Source organism: Salmo salar, chromosome 12 (assembly GCF_965601325.2).
Source record: "Salmo salar chromosome 12, fSalSal1, whole genome shotgun sequence".
NCBI lineage: Eukaryota > Metazoa > Chordata > Actinopteri > Salmoniformes > Salmonidae > Salmo > Salmo salar.
Window position 1 is genome coordinate 74,831,238 of NC_138302.1, and position 20,699 is coordinate 74,851,936.

Sequence of the window (20,699 nt, forward strand, 5' to 3'; positions counted from 1 at the left end):
TCGGCCTTTGTTCTGTACTCTGTTTGTTGAATGGTGTGAGATGAACTCTGATTCAGCTGTTTGGCCTGTTTTATCACCCCCACCCACACCCTCATGCAGTGCCTCATTACAGCTGGCTACAGTCCAAACACACAGCAGAGCGACTTATTCAGACAGACAGGTATACATTACCTTCCCCTTCCTGGTTGTAAGTATGACTCTCCCCCTGGTTACCTGTTGAGCAACTCAGAGGCCAGGTAACCTGGTTCCTCAGGTCTTCAGTGCTTCATGTTGCCTTGTTTCACTGAGTCCATAGCTTGAATGATGACTGGAAAAGTTCTTCTTATTTGAAAAGATTTGTCAGTGCAGTTACTCATTTTTATAGTACAGGACAGTGCCAGAGCAGGACTGAAATCATTAGCCAAATCCAATATAGGGTGTGGTCACCTGCTCAACATTATTCTTATACAGTACATTCGTTATTGTCTCTGGAAAGGGTAGCTCATAAATTTCCCATTCCTTTTTGCTGTAGGTATTTAGTATTAGGGTCTATTGATGGTGATGGTGCTGTGTCCTCTGAGAGGAACAAAAGGCAGCAGTGTGATCTAGGCCACCTGCCAGCTCTTTCACCTGGCTCTCGCTCAGGTGAGCTGCTAGGCAACAGCATGGACGGTGGCCATGGCAACAGATGGTGACAAGGGCTATCTATTTAAATGGTGGTCCCAAATGGGGACAGTAAAGCGCAAGTACACAAAATCAAGACGAAACAAAGAGCAATAATGAATCTGGTCTGTGCGACGCATTTGTGAATTCAAGCAAGAAAAACTTACATTAACCACAAGAAACATCACACAAACAGAAACACGACAGGAACATGCACACAGGGGATGCAAATGTCCGTGTTCATTTTCAGAACCATGTTCTACCTCAAGGCTGACAAAGTGGGAGATTTACCCAATGGAACAATCTCCCACTTTTTATGGCTGCTATTATTCAAATAATAAATATATATATATAACCTTTGTGGTTTCGCCTGCAGATGTCTGTGACAGATATTGCAGTGTGGTTGCAATGTCTGAATGTCCTCTAATAAGTCTGCAGCAAGATCATACATGTCTGGTTATAGTCTGTGGAAGATAAATAAATAAATAATAAAACATCATTGATTTAAAAAGGGTCCATCGAATGTTGTAGTGTTTTAGATACAAAAACTGTCATGTTTGAATCATAGACTTTCATCTATGTCTATACAAAACTGAAACAACATGATCAAAGGAATAAACAGGAATCAAAAGATAAAAAGATAAAAAGGCAGAGTGAAATACCAGCTTGAATAATGGCTCAGGTTGGATACAGTATAAGAGCCCAGAGAATGCATCACATTGGCATTACTGGCACAGATGGCACAAAATTCTACCTGTCCCTCTACTTCCAATACTCTGTAGGCTATCAGCAGTAATGCCCCAAGTGAATTAAAGGGAAAGGGGGATACCTGTCAGTTGTACAACTGAATGCATCTCTGAATCAGAGGTGCGGGTGGCTGCTATAATTAACATCCACATCATCAGCACCCAGGGAACACTGGGTTAACTGCCTTGCTCAGGGGCAGAACAACAGATTTGTATCTTGTCAGCTCAGGGATTCAATCCAGCAACCTTTCAGTTACTGGCCCAACGCTCTAACCAACAGGCTACAAGCAACAGCTCTTCAAACATTGGCAATAACGCTAAATGTCATGCAACTGAATATTGCATGATATGAACTGAACCTGTTGCATGACATTATTGCCAACATGTTCAAAGAGAAAACTGTTTTTATTTGTGTTCTTTGTTATACTGTTATTTTATTATTGATGCTCTTCCCTAACTTTCTGAAAGCACATGCAGTTGTCGTTGGAAAAAAGGATGTGTGCGCCCCCTAGCGCACATAGGTTGTAATTGCCACATGATATTAGATAAATATGAAAATATTCCATTCCATTTAAAGATGTGAATAATGGAAGAAAAGGACGCAGATGATTCGTCTCACCGTTTATTGAAATATTTGTCAAATTAAAATATATATGTGAACCCAAAGCCCAGAAGTTACATATTACACTTAGTCAACAGACGTAACATACACATCTAACAATCATACAGGGTAGTCTTTAATGCCAGGAAATTGTTCATCTAGATCGCATTCTATTTATCAAGTCCTCAAATGACAATAGTGTGTAGCCTTATGCTTCTGAATTCCAGTAAAATAGCTGCAGTACAAAAATAATTTGATTCACAATGATTATGCAAATGATAAAGAATAATTATTTGTGGTAACTGAGCAAACATTTTAGGTAGCTTGAATACTTTATTCTGTGTTATTTTGAAGAAAATCTATTATTGTTGGCCATTGGGTCTTCACCTGAGAAAACATGTTGGATAATCATATCACTTAAAATGTCAACATTAGTATTCATTAAAATAGAGAATCATAAACAGCTGGTACTCTAGACTGTGAAAGTAATTACATGTAAATACTTGTTATTATAGCATATAGAGAGGTGTGATGTTTTAGTGTAGATACTATATTTTATATTTACTGCCACTCATTACTAGATGTAATTTTTCATTCATAGCAAAGATTGTAAGATATGACAAATATGAAAGACATGAAACAACAGAAATTACAGTATAATGTCTGTAAATGTACTCACATTTTATGTTGTGTCCACATTTTCAAGATGCAGGCTGAATACACCTGGGCAGCCTTCGTCAATTAAATCAGTGTTTGTGTAGACTGGTGAACTGCCATGGTAAGGACCGAGGTCTAAAATCAACATGAAAACAAATGAGTGTTGGGAATATATTATAGAAAGTATAATATTCTGGTTGTCAGTCATTGGGACATAGAGGCTGAGATGAGCATACCTCTTTGTGTGAAGTCAAAAAAGTCCTCATTGAGAGACATCAGTCTTCTGGCAGGTGGCTTGTCAATGTTCCTGAGTTATAAAAACAACACAGATTGCATCTGATTTACTTCAAATCAAGCAATCATTTGCATGGCATACAAGAATATGCCTGTGTTATGTTATGATACCCACCAACATCCCCCACGGGTCCTTCGCAGGACCACGATAACCACGATGAGAACAAGTATGAGGAGGATGCCTGCCCCCAGCGCACCAAAGAGTGCAGCATAGAAACCTCTTCCCCTGCGGAAGCGCTCACACTGGGGTCCATGATACTGCTCCAGGGAAGACTCATAGCACCTTTGTCAAACAGGGAGGGGTTATGATGCATACTGCTTCAGCATTTATGTTTCAACATTTAATTTGGTTACATTTAATTAACTGAAATTACTTTGTAACATTGTGTAACACAACTTAACATGTACCAAAATCCCAGCACTACATACGGTAGTGGGTACATATGGGTAATTATTTAGACCCCAAGTGTATGTTACAGCCTTATTCTAAAATGTATACAAACAAAAAGTCCTCAGCAATCTACATACAATACCCAGTATTGATCTGGGGAAGGGTACCAAAACATTTCTGCAGCATTGAAGGTCCCCAAGAACACAGTGGCCTCCATCATTCTTAAATGTAAGAAGTTTAGAACCACCAATACTCTTCCTAGATCAATCAGGGGAGAAGGCCTTGACCAAGAACCCGATGGTCACTCTGACAGAGCTCTAGAGTTACTCTGTGGAGATGGGAGAACCTTCCAGAAGGACAACCATCTCTGCAGCACTCCACCAATCAGGCCTTCATGGTAGAGTGGCCAGACGGAAGCCACTCCTCAGTAAAAGGCACATGACAGCCCGCTTGGAGTTTGCCAAAAGACACCTAAAGACTCTGACCATGAGAAACAAGATTCTCTGGTCTGATGAAACCAAGATTGAACTCCTGGCCTGAATGCCAAGCGTCACGTCTGGAGGAAACCTGGCACCATCCCTACGGTGAAGCATGGTGGTGGCAGCATCATGCTGTGGGGATGTTTTTCAGCGGCAGGGACTGGGAGACTAGTCAGGATCGAGGCAAAGATGAACAGAGCAAAGTACAGAGAGATCCTTGATAAAAACCTGCTCCAGAGCGCTCAGGACCTCAGACTGGGGTGAAGGTTCACCTTCCAACAGGACAACGACCCTAAGCACACAGCTAAGCCAACGCAGGAGTGGCTTCGGGACAAGTCTCTGAATGTCCTTTAGTGTCCCAGCCAGAGCCTGGACTTAAAACCGATCGAACATCCAACCTGACAGAGCTTGAGAGGATCTGCAGAGAAGAGCTTGTAGTGTCAGGCTGTCATTGTAAATAAGAATTTGTTCTTAACTGACGTAATACATTTTTTTTTAAAGACCCAAGAAGACTTAAGGCTGTAATCGCTGCCAAATATGCTTCAATAAAGTACTAAGTAAAGGGTCTGAATACTTATGTAAATGTGATATTTCCTTTTTTTGCAAACATTTAAAAAAAACTTAGTTTTTGCTTTGTCATGAGGTATTGTGTGTAGTTTGATGAGGGAAAGAAACGATTGAATCCATTTTAGAATAAAGTTGTAACGTAACAAAATGTGGAAAAAGTAAAGGGGTCTCAATACTTTCCGAATGCACTTTATCAGATTGAATAAATTGTGAAAACAAATAGGGTCTTACAGACAAATAGGTCCACTTTGAACATTAAAGCATTCTCCGTGTCTATGACAGTAGTCTGGATACTGTTTACAAGGCCCCACACACTTCCAGCTGCCATCAGAGAGCTCTTCTGTGTAGTTGGCAAAACCCAGACGACAGGCCACAAATGGCCTCAAATCTGCGATATCTGATTAGAAAACAATTCCCCATCAAAATTACTCTCATATCTCTACTAAATTCAATAAAAGTTTGATTTTACAAGGTTTTCAAACAAAATGAAACTATTTACAATTTACAAATACAAAAAAAAACATTACGCATGATACATATTTTTAATTGCCACACATTACTTACTCCTTATTTTCGTCGGTTGGAAGGTAATGTTGGTAATCTGGATTCGCACATTTTCAAATGCTTGACTGATGTTCATTAGGTTATCTGTGTTGTTCAAGATATTCCAAAGTGTGGGTTCCAGTTCATTGTTGAGGAAATCAATTTGGGATGCATTGTTGGGATAGGTGTATTCCGCTATGCTCTCTGCAACAATACTTCCAGGTCTAGAAGAATAGACATAAATCACATTTCAAGAGTTCAACAGTTGATTACTATAATAGGAATTTGATTTGCAGTATTTAAGTGTATTTTATTCATGTTTGTTTAATTACGCTTCTTAGATGTTTGTGTTTTGAAAATATAATAACCTACTTTAGATTAATGACTTTAACATCTTTAAAATTTTGTGGATCTGCTCTCCTGCAGAGAGCACTAAGCTGAAAAACAGAAAGAAAAAATATGCATTTGATATATTTCACTCTGATCCTGTCAAAATGGTATATCAGGTAGCCATTTTAGGCCTATGTGTTATTGTAACTACTTCTTTATTCAGTAACGAATGATACCTTATTGCGTTAGTATTAAGTTGTTAAAATATATTACTGTACCATTACACATTTATGAATAATGTTTTTACAAAATCACACAACATTAAAAAACATATTGCATACCTCCTTAATCAAAGTTTTGATTAATATTTGGGACTTGCTGGAGTTCATATTTTCATACTCAGGCTCAAATTCCCTCATAATCCTCAAAGAGACATTTGCCTTTCTGGTTGGTACTGCCTTATCTGCAAAGAAATGCATGCCTATGTAAGTACAAACATACAAAGAATCCTGTTTTGTCATTAGTAAATTCAGGGCATTGAAGAAGGGCTTGATTCAATCCGTATCGCCAAAGTTCAGCGCTATAGGATGATAAAAATTGAAAGACCATGTTCCTTCCTGCTTTTGCAGTGACTGCATTCATGGTAAATGCTTGCCTGACAACTCATACTGAATTTAATTCCGCTGCTCTATCGATCGCTACACATATTCAGTCTGAAACTGCCATCCAGAAATCATTGCATTATCTCTAACAAATCTAACTAGTCAGAGTATCAAAGTTGATAACGTCATCGTGGAAAGTTGATTATGTCATTGTGAATAAGAAACGTCAGTTGGCCGGAGTGATGTGGATGGGTAGCAAGGCAAAGTAATGTCAATCAGAAATTACCATTACATTTCGACACGGATTGAATCAAGCCCTAAGTTTAATGGGTCTACCATTGGTGAAAAGGTCTCGTTCTTTTATGTCAAGTTAAAACCACACATGTATGGGTTCATGATAGCATCAATCATTCATGATGAAACATTTAGTTAATGCAGAGGTGACATTCAGCTTTACTTGTTAAACAACATTGACCAATATATTTTTTACTAGTCATGTAGAGGCTTTAGTAAGAAATTATAATGAAAAGGAAAACTCACCCAAGGAAACTGTGGTGACATTGATTCCATAAATACACAAATCTCCAAAGGTGGAGTCAGAGCAATGGCATTGACATAAGCCAAGATTGTCATTGAAAAAACAAGGAGCACCATGACACTGACAGTCCTCTTCATTACATTGATGAGTTGTAGATCTTGTTGTGAATGAAGTAAGGAAAACATTTGAGGTTGAACTGTGGGCTGGTGTTGACTGACTGTCTGCCTGTGTATGCACAATTGTGGTCACTGTCTCGCTTTGCGTTGACGGTCTCCTTTCTGTGGTCGAACCTGGAATCATTGTCTCTAAAGTGGAGGTGGAAAATGCTGATTCACTTGTATTTTTCAAGTGTGTAGTTGTGAATGGTGTGGAAAGACCATTTTCAGTGGTTGCCGGAGTGGAAGAAATGTCAACAGTGGTTTGCAACATACCTGATGTTGACAATATGTTGGTGGTTGGACTGTTGTACTCAGTTGTTTGAGACTCCATTGGGCTAGTGATGTTTGTGCTTTGGGTTTGATTTACAGTTACGTCTTGTCTTGTAATAACAGGTAAGGATGTTATATGTGTAGTGGAGGGTGACTTCAATGAGTCAGTTGTCTTTGGAGAGTTTGTAGTTGTGAATGGTGTAGAAATATGATCTTCTGCAGTTGAGACCACAGCTGTACTTTCCATTGAAGGATGGCTTGTGGAACCATGTTCTTTAGTAGACATCTCAATTGAAGACATCTCCGAAGTGGATTGTGACATTCCTGAAGTTGACAATTTGTTGGTTGCTGGACTGGTGTCTTGAGTTGTTTGAGACTCCATTGAGGTAGGGATTGATGTGCTTTGGGTTTGATTTACAGTTACGTCTTGTTCTGTAATAACAGGGGAGGATGTTATATGTGTAGTGGAGGGGGACTTCAATGATTCAGTTGTCTTCGGAGAGTTTGTAGTTGTGAATGGTGTGGACAGATTACCTTCTGGGGTTGAGACCATATCTGTAATATCCATTGAAGTTTCCCTTGTACTTGTGGACCCAATGTCTTCATTTGTCATCTCTGTTGAAGATATTTTGAAAGTTGATCGTGACATACTTGATGTTGACAATCTATTGTTTTTTGGACTCGTATGTTGAGTCCTGTGAGACTCCATTGAGGTGGGGATTGATGTGCTTTGGGTTTGCGTTGCAGTTCCGTTTTCTGTTGTAATAAGAGATTGGAATGTTGTGTCTGTAGTGGAGGAGGACGTCACTGATTCCATTGTCTTTGTAGAATTTGAAGTTGTGAATGATGTGGAAAGATTTTCCTCTGCAGATGAGACCAAAGCAGTACTTTCCAATGACGATTGGCTTGTTCTTGTTGACCCGTGTTCTCCAGTAGCCATCTCAGTTGAAGACATTTCCAAAGTGGATTGTGACATACCCAATGTTGACAATATGTTGGTGGTTGGACTGTTGTACTCAGTTGTTTGAGACTCCATTGGGCTAGTGATGTTTGTGCTTTGGGTTTGATTTACAGTTACGTCTTGTCTTGTAATAACAGGTAAGGATGTTATATGTGTAGTGGAGGGTGACTTCAATGAGTCAGTTGTCTTTGGAGAGTTTGTAGTTGTGAATGGTGTAGAAATATGATCTTCTGCAGTTGAGACCACAGCTGTACTTTCCATTGAAGGATGGCTTGTGGAACCATGTTCTTTAGTAGACATCTCAATTGAAGACATCTCCGAAGTGGATTGTGACATTCCTGAAGATGACAATTTGTTGGTTGCTGGACTGGTGTCTTGAGTTGTTTGAGACGCCATTGAGGTAGGGATTGATGTGCTTTGGGTTTGATTTACAGTTACGTCTTGTTCTGTAATAACAGGGGAGGATGTTATATGTGTAGTGGAGGGGGACTTCAATGATTCAGTTGTCTTCGGAGAGTTTGTAGTTGTGAATGGTGTGGACAGATTACCTTCTGGGGTTGAGACCATATCTGTAATATCCATTGAAGTTTGCCTTGTACTTGTGGACCCAATGTCTTCACTTGTCATCTCTGTTGAAGATATTTCCAAAGTTGATCGTGACATACTTGATGTTGACAATCTATTGTTGTTTGGACTCGTATGTTGAGTCCTGTGAGACTCCATTGAGGTGGGGATTGATGTGCTTTGGGTTTGCGTTGCAGTTCCGTTTTCTGTTGTAATAAGAGATTGGAATGTTATGTCTGAAGTGGAGGAGGACGTCACTGATTCCATTGTCTTTGTAGAATTTGAAGTTGTGAATGATGTGGAAAGATTTTCTTCTGCAGATGAGACCAAAGCAGTACTTTCCAATGACGATTGGCTTGCACTTCTTGTTGACCCGTGTTCTCCAGTAGCCATCTCAGTTGAAGACATTTCCAAAGTGGATTGTGACATACCCAATGTTGACAATATGTTGGTGGTTGGACTGTTGTACTCAGTTGTTGGAGACTCCATTGGGCTAGTGATGTTTGTGCTTTGGGTTTGATTTACAGTTACGTCTTGTCTTGTAATAACAGGTAAGGATGTTATATGTGTAGTGGAGGGTGACTTCAATGAGTCAGTTGTCTTTGGAGAGTTTGTAGTTGTGAATGGTGTAGAAATATGATCTTCTGCAGTTGAGACCACAGCTGTACTTTCCATTGAAGGATGGCTTGTGGAACCATGTTCTTTAGTAGACATCTCAATTGAAGACATATCCGAAGTGGATTGTGACATTCCTGAAGATGACAATTTGTTGGTTGCTGGACTGGTGTCTTGAGTTGTTTGAGACGCCATTGAGGTAGGGATTGATGTGCTTTGGGTTTGATTTACAGTTACGTCTTGTTCTGTAATAACAGGGGAGGATGTTATATGTGTAGTGGAGGGGGACTTCAATGATTCAGTTGTCTTCGGAGAGTTTGTAGTTGTGAATGGTGTGGACAGATTACCTTCTGGGGTTGAGACCATATCTGTAATATCCATTGAAGTTTGCCTTGTACTTGTGGACCCAATGTCTTCACTTGTCATCTCTGTTGAAGATATTTCCAAAGTTGATCGTGACATACTTGATGTTGACAATCTATTGTTGTTTGGACTCGTATGTTGAGTCCTGTGAGACTCCATTGAGGTGGGGATTGATGTGCTTTGGGTTTGCGTTGCAGTTCCGTTTTCTGTTGTAATAAGAGATTGGAATGTTATGTCTGAAGTGGAGGAGGACGTCACTGATTCCATTGTCTTTGTAGAATTTGAAGTTGTGAATGATGTGGAAAGATTTTCTTCTGCAGATGAGACCAAAGCAGTACTTTCCAATGACGATTGGCTTGCACTTCTTGTTGACCCGTGTTCTCCAGTAGCCATCTCAGTTGAAGACATTTCCAAAGTGGATTGTGACATACCCAATGTTGACAATATGTTGGTGGTTGGACTGTTGTACTCAGTTGTTTGAGACTCCATTGGGCTAGTGATGTTTGTGCTTTGGGTTTGATTTACAGTTACGTCTTGTCTTGTAATAACAGGTAAGGATGTTATATGTGTAGTGGAGGGTGACTTCAATGAGTCAGTTGTCTTTGGAGAGTTTGTAGTTGTGAATGGTGTAGAAATATGATCTTCTGCAGTTGAGACCACAGCTGTACTTTCCATTGAAGGATGGCTTGTGGAACCATGTTCTTTAGTAGACATCTCAATTGAAGACATCTCCGAAGTGGATTGTGACATTCCTGAAGTTGACAATTTGTTGGTTGCTGGACTGGTGTCTTGAGTTGTTTGAGACTCCATTGAGGTAGGGATTGATGTGCTTTGGGTTTGATTTACAGTTACGTCTTGTTCTGTAATAACAGGGGAGGATGTTATATGTGTAGTGGAGGGGGACTTCAATGATTCAGTTGTCTTCTGAGAGTTTGTAGTTGTGAATGGTGTGGACAGATTACCTTCTGGGGTTGAGACCATATCTGTAATATCCATTGAAGTTTCCCTTGTACTTGTGGACCCAATGTCTTCATTTGTCATCTCTGTTGAAGATATTTTGAAAGTTGATCGTGACATACTTGATGTTGACAATCTATTGTTTTTTGGACTCGTATGTTGAGTCCTGTGAGACTCCATTGAGGTGGGGATTGATGTGCTTTGGGTTTGCGTTGCAGTTCCGTTTTCTGTTGTAATAAGAGATTGGAATGTTGTGTCTGTAGTGGAGGAGGACGTCACTGATTCCATTGTCTTTGTAGAATTTGAAGTTGTGAATGATGTGGAAAGATTTTCCTCTGTAGATGAGACCAAAGCAGTACTTTCCAATGACGATTGGCTTGTTCTTGTTGACCCGTGTTCTCCAGTAGCCATCTCAGTTGAAGACATTTCCAAAGTGGATTGTGACATACCCAATGTTGACAATATGTTGGTGGTTGGACTGTTGTACTCAGTTGTTGGAGACTCCATTGGGCTAGTGATGTTTGTGCTTTGGGTTTGATTTACAGTTACGTCTTGTCTTGTAATAACAGGTAAGGATGTTATATGTGTAGTGGAGGGTGACTTCAATGATTCAGTTGTCTTTGGAGAGTTTGTAGTTGTGAATGGTGTAGAAATATGATCTTCTGCAGTTGAGACCACAGCTGTACTTTCCATTGAAGGATGGCTTGTGGAACCATGTTCTTTAGTAGACATCTCAATTGAAGACATCTCCGAAGTGGATTGTGACATTCCTGAAGTTGACAATTTGTTGGTTGCTGGACTGGTGTCTTGAGTTGTTTGAGATGCCATTGAGGTAGGGATTGATGTGCTTTGGGTTTGATTTACAGTTACGTCTTGTTCTGTAATAACAGGGGAGGATGTTATATGTGTAGTGGAGGGGGACTTCAATGATTCAGTTGTCTTCGGAGAGTTTGTAGTTGTGAATGGTGTGGACAGATTACCTTCTGGGGTTGAGACCATATCTGTAATATCCATTGAAGTTTGCCTTGTACTTGTGGACCCAATGTCTTCACTTGTCATCTCTGTTGAAGATATTTCCAAAGTTGATCGTGACATACTTGATGTTGACAATCTATTGTTGTTTGGACTCGTATGTTGAGATCTGTGAGACTCCATTGAGGTGGGGATTGATGTGCTTCGGGTTTGCGTTGCAGTTCCGTTTTCTGTTGTAATAAGAGGTTGGAATGTTATGTCTGCAGTGGAGGAGGACGTCCCTGATTCCATTGTCTTTGTAGAATTTGAAGTTGTGAATGATGAGGAAAGATTTTCTTCTGCAGATGAGACCAAAGCAGTACTTTCCAATGACGATTGGCTTGTTCTTGTTGACCCGTGTTCTCCAGTAGCCATCTCAGTTGAAGACATTTCCAAAGTGGATTGTGACATACCCAATGTTGACAATATGTTGGTGGTTGGACTGTTGTACTCAGTTGTTGGAGACTCCATTGGGCTAGTGATGTTTGTGCTTTGGGTTTGATTTACAGTTACGTCTTGTCTTGTAATAACAGGTAAGGATGTTATATGTGTAGTGGAGGGTGACTTCAATGAGTCAGTTGTCTTTGGAGAGTTTGTAGTTGTGAATGGTGTAGAAATATGATCTTCTGCAGTTGAGACCACAGCTGTACTTTCCATTGAAGGATGGCTTGTGGAACCATGTTCTTTATTAGACATCTCAATTGAAGACATCTCCGAAGTGGATTGTGACATTCCTGAAGATGACAATTTGTTGGTTGCTGGACTGGTGTCTTGAGTTGTTTGAGACGCCATTGAGGTAGGGATTGATGTGCTTTGGGTTTGATTTACAGTTACGTCTTGTTCTGTAATAACAGGGGAGGATGTTATATGTGTAGTGGAGGGGGACTTCAATGATTCAGTTGTCTTCGGAGAGTTTGTAGTTGTGAATGGTGTGGACAGATTACCTTCTGGGGTTGAGACCATATCTGTAATATCCATTGAAGTTTGCCTTGTACTTGTGGACCCAATGTCTTCACTTGTCATCTCTGTTGAAGATATTTCCAAAGTTGATCGTGACATACTTGATGTTGACAATCTATTGTTGTTTGGACTCGTATGTTGAGTCCTGTGAGACTCCATTGAGGTGGGGATTGATGTGCTTTGGGTTTGCGTTGCAGTTCCGTTTTCTGTTGTAATAAGAGATTGGAATGTTATGTCTGAAGTGGAGGAGGACGTCACTGATTCCATTGTCTTTGTAGAATTTGAAGTTGTGAATGATGTGGAAAGATTTTCTTCTGCAGATGAGACCAAAGCAGTACTTTCCAATGACGATTGGCTTGCACTTCTTGTTGACCCGTGTTCTCCAGTAGCCATCTCAGTTGAAGACATTTCCAAAGTGGATTGTGACATACCCAATGTTGACAATATGTTGGTGGTTGGACTGTTGTACTCAGTTGTTTGAGACTCCATTGGGCTAGTGATGTTTGTGCTTTGGGTTTGATTTACAGTTACGTCTTGTTTTGTAATAACAGGTAAGGATGTTATATGTGTAGTGGAGGGTGACTTCAATGAGTCAGTTGTCTTTGGAGAGTTTGTAGTTGTGAATGGTGTAGAAATATGATCTTCTGCAGTTGAGACCACAGCTGTACTTTCCATTGAAGGATGGCTTGTGGAACCATGTTCTTTAGTAGACATCTCAATTGAAGACATCTCGGAAGTGGATTGTGACATTCCTGAAGTTGACAATTTGTTGGTTGCTGGACTGGTGTCTTGAGTTGTTTCAGACTCCATTGAGGTAGGGATTGATGTGCTTTGGGTTTGATTTACAGTTACGTCTTGTTCTGTAATAACAGGGGAGGATGTTATATGTGTAGTGGAGGGGGACTTCAATGATTCAGTTGTCTTCGGAGAGTTTGTAGTTGTGAATGGTGTGGACAGATTACCTTCTGGGGTTGAGACCATATCTGTAATATCCATTGAAGTTTGCCTTGTACTTGTGGACCCAATGTCTTCACTTATCATCTCTGTTGAAGATATTTCCAAAGTTGATCGTGACAAACTTGATGTTGACAATCTATTGTTGTTTGGACTCGTATGTTGAGTCCTGTGAGACTCCATTGAGGTGGGGATTGATGTGCTTTGGGTTTGCGTTGCAGTTCCGTTTTCTGTTGTAATAAGAGATTGGAATGTTATGTCTGAAGTGGAGGAGGACGTCACTGATTCCATTGTCTTTGTAGAATTTGAAGTTGTGAATGATGTGGAAAGATTTTCTTCTGCAGATGAGACCAAAGCAGTACTTTCCAATGACGATTGGCTTGTTCTTGTTGACCCGTGTTCTCCAGTAGCCATCTCAGTTGAAGACATTTCCAAAGTGGATTGTGACATACCCAATGTTGACAATATGTTGGTGGTTGGACTGTTGTACTCAGTTGTTTGAGACTCCATTGGGCTAGTGATGTTTGTGCTTTGGGTTTGATTTACAGTTACGTCTTGTTTTGTAATAACAGGTAAGGATGTTATATGTGTAGTGGAGGGTGACTTCAATGAGTCAGTTGTCTTTGGAGAGTTTGTAGTTGTGAATGGTGTAGAAATATGATCTTCTGCAGTTGAGACCACAGCTGTACTTTCCATTGAAGGATGGCTTGTGGAACCATGTTCTTTAGTAGACATCTCAATTGAAGACATCTCCGAAGTGGATTGTGACATTCCTGAAGTTGACAATTTGTTGGTTGCTGGACTGGTGTCTTGAGTTGTTTGAGACGCCATTGAGGTAGGGATTGATGTGCTTTGGGTTTGATTTACAGTTACGTCTTGTTCTGTAATAACAGGGGAGGATGTTATATGTGTAGTGGAGGGGGACTTCAATGATTCAGTTGTCTTCGGAGAGTTTGTAGTTGTGAATGGTGTGGACAGATTACCTTCTGGGGTTGAGACCATTTCTGTAATATCCATTGAAGTTTGCCTTGTACTTGTGGACCCAATGTCTTCACTTGTCATCTCTGTTGAAGATATTTCCAAAGTTGATCGTGACATACTTGATGTTGACAATCTATTGTTGTTTGGACTCGTATGTTGAGTCCTGTGAGACTCCATTGAGGTGGGGATTGATGTGCTTCGGGTTTGCGTTGCAGTTCCGTTTTCTGTTGTAATAAGAGGTTGGAATGTTATGTCTGCAGTGGAGGAGGACGTCCCTGATTCCATTGTCTTTGTAGAATTTGTATTTGTGAATGATGTAGAAAGGTTTTCTTCTGCAGTTGAAACCAAAGCTGTACTTTCCATTGACGATTGGCTTGTTCTTGTTGACCCGTGTTCTCCAGTAGCCATCTCAGTTGAAGACATTTCCAAAGTGGATTGTGACATACCCAATGTTGACAATATGTTGGTGGTTGGACTGTTGTACTCAGTTGTTTGAGACTCCATTGGGCTAGTGATGTTTGTGCTTTGGGTTTGATTTACAGTTACGTCTTGTCTTGTAATAACAGGTAAGGATGTTATATGTGTAGTGGAGGGTGACTTCAATGATTCAGTTGTCTTTGGAGAGTTTGTAGTTGTGAATGGTGTAGAAATATGATCTTCTGCAGTTGAGACCACAGCTGTACTTTCCATTGAAGGATGGCTTGTGGAACCATGTTCTTTAGTAGACATCTCAATTGAAGACATCTCCGAAGTGGATTGTGACATTCCTGAAGTTGACAATTTGTTGGTTGCTGGACTGGTGTCTTGAGTTGTTTGAGACGCCATTGAGGTAGGGATTGATGTGCTTTGGGTTTGATTTACAGTTACGTCTTGTTCTGTAATAACAGGGGAGGATGTTATATGTGTAGTGGAGGGGGACTTCAATGATTCAGTTGTCTTCGGAGAGTTTGTAGTTGTGAATGGTGTGGACAGATTACCTTCTGGGGTTGATACCATATCTGTAATATCCATTGAAGTTTGCCTTGTACTTGTGGACCCAATGTCTTCACTTGTCATCTCTGTTGAAGATATTTCCAAAGTTGATCGTGACATACTTGATGTTGACAATCTATTGTTGTTTGGACTCGTATGTTGAGTCCTGTGAGACTCCATTGAGGTGGGGATTGATGTGCTTTGGGTTTGCGTTGCAGTTCCGTTTTCTGTTGTAATAAGAGATTGGAATGTTATGTCTGTAGTGGAGGAGGACGTCACTGATTCCATTGTCTTTGTAGAATTTGTATTTGTGAATGATGTAGAAAGGTTTTCTTCTGCAGTTGAAACCAAAGCTGTACTTTCCATTGACGATTGGCTTGTTCTTGTTGACCCGTGTTCTCCAGTAGCCATCTCAGTTGAAGACATTTCCAAAGTGGATTGTGACATACCCAATGTTGACAATATGTTGGTGGTTGGACTGTTGTACTCAGTTGTTTGAGACTCCATTGGGCTAGTGATGTTTGTGCTTTGGGTTTGATTTACAGTTACGTCTTGTCTTGTAATAACAGGTAAGGATGTTATATGTGTAGTGGAGGGTGACTTCAATGATTCAGTTGTCTTTGGAGAGTTTGTAGTTGTGAATGGTGTAGAAATATGATCTTCTGCAGTTGAGACCACAGCTGTACTTTCCATTGAAGGATGGCTTGTGGAACCATGTTCTTTAGTAGACATCTCAATTGAAGACATCTCCGAAGTGGATTGTGACATTCCTGAAGTTGACAATTTGTTGGTTGCTGGACTGGTGTCTTGAGTTGTTTGAGACGCCATTGAGGTAGGGATTGATGTGCTTTGGGTTTGATTTACAGTTACGTCTTGTTCTGTAATAACAGGGGAGGATGTTATATGTGTAGTGGAGGGGGACTTCAATGATTCAGTTGTCTTCGGAGAGTTTGTAGTTGTGAATGGTGTGGACAGATTACCTTCTGGGGTTGATACCATATCTGTAATATCCATTGAAGTTTGCCTTGTACTTGTGGACCCAATGTCTTCACTTGTCATCTCTGTTGAAGATATTTCCAAAGTTGATCGTGACATACTTGATGTTGACAATCTATTGTTGTTTGGACTCGTATGTTGAGTCCTGTGAGACTCCATTGAGGTGGGGATTGATGTGCTTTGGGTTTGCGTTGCAGTTCCGTTTTCTGTTGTAATAAGAGATTGGAATGTTATGTCTGTAGTGGAGGAGGACGTCACTGATTCCATTGTCTTTGTAGAATTTGTATTTGTGAATGATGTAGAAAGGTTTTCTTCTGCAGTTGAAACCAAAGCTGTACTTTCCATTGACGATTGGCTTGTTCTTGTTGACCCGTGTTCTCCAGTAGCCATCTCAGTTGAAGACATTTCCAAAGTGGATTGTGACATACCCAATGTTGACAATATGTTGGTGGTTGGACTGTTGTACTCAGTTGTTTGAGACTCCATTGGGCTAGTGATGTTTGTGCTTTGGGTTTGATTTACAGTTACGTCTTGTCTTGTAATAACAGGTAAGGATGTTATATGTGTAGTGGAGGGTGACTTCAATGAGTCAGTTGTCTTTGGAGAGTTTGTAGTTGTGAATGGTGTAGAAATATGATCTTCTGCAGTTGAGACCACAGCTGTACTTTCCATTGAAGGATGGCTTGTGGAACCATGTTCTTTATTAGACATCTCAATTGAAGACATCTCCGAAGTGGATTGTGACATTCCTGAAGATGACAATTTGTTGGTTGCTGGACTGGTGTCTTGAGTTGTTTGAGACGCCATTGAGGTAGGGATTGATGTGCTTTGGGTTTGATTTACAGTTACGTCTTGTTCTGTAATAACAGGGGAGGATGTTATATGTGTAGTGGAGGGGGACTTCAATGATTCAGTTGTCTTCGGAGAGTTTGTAGTTGTGAATGGTGTGGACAGATTACCTTCTGGGGTTGAGACCATATCTGTAATATCCATTGAAGTTTGCCTTGTACTTGTGGACCCAATGTCTTCACTTGTCATCTCTGTTGAAGATATTTCCAAAGTTGATCGTGACATACTTGATGTTGACAATCTATTGTTGTTTGGACTCGTATGTTGAGTCCTGTGAGACTCCATTGAGGTGGGGATTGATGTGCTTTGGGTTTGCGTTGCAGTTCCGTTTTCTGTTGTAATAAGAGATTGGAATGTTATGTCTGAAGTGGAGGAGGACGTCACTGATTCCATTGTCTTTGTAGAATTTGAAGTTGTGAATGATGTGGAAAGATTTTCTTCTGCAGATGAGACCAAAGCAGTACTTTCCAATGACGATTGGCTTGCACTTCTTGTTGACCCGTGTTCTCCAGTAGCCATCTCAGTTGAAGACATTTCCAAAGTGGATTGTGACATACCCAATGTTGACAATATGTTGGTGGTTGGACTGTTGTACTCAGTTGTTTGAGACTCCATTGGGCTAGTGATGTTTGTGCTTTGGGTTTGATTTACAGTTACGTCTTGTTTTGTAATAACAGGTAAGGATGTTATATGTGTAGTGGAGGGTGACTTCAATGAGTCAGTTGTCTTTGGAGAGTTTGTAGTTGTGAATGGTGTAGAAATATGATCTTCTGCAGTTGAGACCACAGCTGTACTTTCCATTGAAGGATGGCTTGTGGAACCATGTTCTTTAGTAGACATCTCAATTGAAGACATCTCCGAAGTGGATTGTGACATTCCTGAAGTTGACAATTTGTTGGTTGCTGGACTGGTGTCTTGAGTTGTTTGAGACGCCATTGAGGTAGGGATTGATGTGCTTTGGGTTTGATTTACAGTTACGTCTTGTTCTGTAATAACAGGGGAGGATGTTATATGTGTAGTGGAGGGGGACTTCAATGATTCAGTTGTCTTCGGAGAGTTTGTAGTTGTGAATGGTGTGGACAGATTACCTTCTGGGGTTGAGACCATTTCTGTAATATCCATTGAAGTTTGCCTTGTACTTGTGGACCCAATGTCTTCACTTGTCATCTCTGTTGAAGATATTTCCAAAGTTGATCGTGACATACTTGATGTTGACAATCTATTGTTGTTTGGACTCGTATGTTGAGTCCTGTGAGACTCCATTGAGGTGGGGATTGATGTGCTTCGGGTTTGCGTTGCAGTTCCGTTTTCTGTTGTAATAAGAGATTGGAATGTTATGTCTGTAGTGGAGGAGGACGTCACTGATTCCATTGTCTTTGTAGAATTTGTATTTGTGAATGATGTAGAAAGGTTTTCTTCTGCAGTTGAAACCAAAGCTGTACTTTCCATTGACGATTGGCTTGTTCTTGTTGACCCGTGTTCTCCAGTAGCCATCTCAGTTGAAGACATTTCCAAAGTGGATTGTGACATACCCAATGTTGACAATATGTTGGTGGTTGGACTGTTGTACTCAGTTGTTTGAGACTCCATTGGGCTAGTGATGTTTGTGCTTTGGGTTGGATTTACAGTTACGTCTTGTCTTGTAATAACAGGTAAGGATGTTATATGTGTAGTGGAGGGTGACTTCAATGATTCAGTTGTCTTTGGAGAGTTTGTAGTTGTGAATGGTGTAGAAATATGATCTTCTGCAGTTGAGACCACAGCTGTACTTTCCATTGAAGGATGGCTTGTGGAACCATGTTCTTTAGTAGACATCTCAATTGAAGACATCTCCGAAGTGGATTGTGACATTCCTGAAGATGACAATTTGTTGGTTGCTGGACTGGTGTCTTGAGTTGTTTGAGACGCCATTGAGGTAGGGATTGATGTGCTTTGGGTTTGATTTACAGTTACGTCTTGTTCTGTAATAACAGGGGAGGATGTTATATGTGTAGTGGAGGGGGACTTCAATGATTCAGTTGTCTTCGGAGAGTTTGTAGTTGTGAATGGTGTGGACAGATTACCTTCTGGGGTTGAGACCATATTTGTAATATCCATTGAAGTTTGCCTTGTACTTGTGGACCCAATGTCTTCACTTGTCATCTCTGTTGAAGATATTTCCAAAGTTGATCGTGACATACTTGATGTTGACAATCTATTGTTGTTTGGACTCGTATGTTGAGTCCTGTGAGACTCCATTGAGGTGGGGATTGATGTGCTTCGGGTTTGCGTTGCAGTTCCGTTTTCTGTTGTAATAAGAGGTTGGAATGTTATGTCTGCAGTGGAGGAGGACGTCACTGATTCCATTGTCTTTGTAGAATTTGAAGTTGTGAATGATGTGGAAAGATTTTCTTCTGCAGATGAGACCAAAGCAGTACTTTCCAATGACAATTGGCTTGTTCTTGTTGACCCGTGTTCTCCAGTAGCCATCTCAGTTGAAGACATTTCCAAAGTGGATTGTGACATACCCAATGTTGACAATATGTTGGTGGTTGGACTGTTGTACTCAGTTGTTTGAGACTCCATTGAGGTAGGGATTGATGTGCTTTGGGTTTGATTTACAGTTGCGTCTTGTTCTGTAATAACAGGGGAGGATGTTATATGTGTAGTGGAGGGGGACTTCAATGATTCAGTTGTCTTCGGAGAGTTTGTAGTTGTGAATGGTGTAGAAATATGATCTTCTGCAGTTGAGACCACAGCTGTACTTTCCATTGAAGGATGGCTTGTGGAACCATGTTCTTTTGTGGTCCTCTGAATTGAATATATTTTCAAGGTGGATTGTGACATACCTGATGTTGACAATATGTTGGTGGTTGAACTCATTTGTTTAGTTGTATGAAACTCCATCGAGTCAGGGACTGAAGTGCTTTTTGTTGGTATTGCAGTTATGATTTCCTGACCTCTGGTGGAGCCAAGTTCAATGTTTTTTGATGTTAAAAATGTTTCTTGAGTGTTCAGTGAAACCTCTGATTGTGTCACGTCACTTGTGGGTGGCATTGTTGTTGACAAGAGGTCTCCAGAAGATGTGGAGTGTGTGACTTGGACTGTCCTTTCTGTCATTTCCTCACTTACATCTTTTGAAGTGTCTTGAGGACTTGCTGTCATTCTAGACATGTTTGATTCATTGGTTAATGCGGAGGTGATAAGGTTTGTGTTGGAGGTTGAAATGGTAAATGTTGGTGATGGCCGCTCCTCTGTTGTGGAAAACTCAGTGTTCTTTGTCACTGATTCAGTTATCTTTGTAGATTTTGTAGCTGTGAATGATGACGCTAGGGACGCATTTGTACTTTCCTCTGAAGATTGGCTTGATCTTGTGGAACCATGTTTAGTAGTTGTGTTCTTTGAAGAATTGTCCACCGTGGATTGTCCAGACTCAATTGAGGTAGGAATTGGCGTGCTTTGGGTTTGTGTTGGAGTTACATCTTGTTGTGTAATAACAGTAGAGGGGGATGTTTCCAATTCACTTGTCACTTCCGATTCATTGGGGTTTGCAGTTGTTGATGGTATTGAAGGATATTTCCGGTGATTATACATTTTAGGTTGATTTGATTTTTTTTTTGAAAGGTTTATAGAACGAGATAATTCATTCCCAATGATTGTAAAATTATTTCTAGACTGTTTCGTTCCATTCTTTTTTCCAAATGTCCCAAGATTCTTCC

At 40.4% G+C, this 20,699-nt stretch overlaps 1 protein-coding gene across 1 annotated transcript; it reads right to left on the minus strand.

Annotated features, from left to right (window-relative positions):
• Positions 1-1,997: 1,997 nt before the first annotated feature.
• On the minus strand, positions 1,998-12,987 carry LOC106565917 (uncharacterized). The gene is made up of 9 exons (XM_014133615.3): positions 6,393-12,987; positions 5,592-5,713; positions 5,293-5,357; positions 4,942-5,144; positions 4,609-4,774; positions 3,056-3,223; positions 2,883-2,953; positions 2,669-2,781; positions 1,998-2,376 (listed from the first exon to the last, which is right to left on the minus strand). The coding sequence occupies exons 1-8, from the start codon at positions 12,976-12,978 to the stop codon at positions 2,672-2,674; spliced, it is 7,491 nt and encodes a 2,496-aa protein (XP_013989090.3). The 5' UTR covers positions 12,979-12,987; the 3' UTR covers positions 1,998-2,376; positions 2,669-2,671.
• Between the last annotated feature and the right edge of the window lie 7,712 nt (positions 12,988-20,699).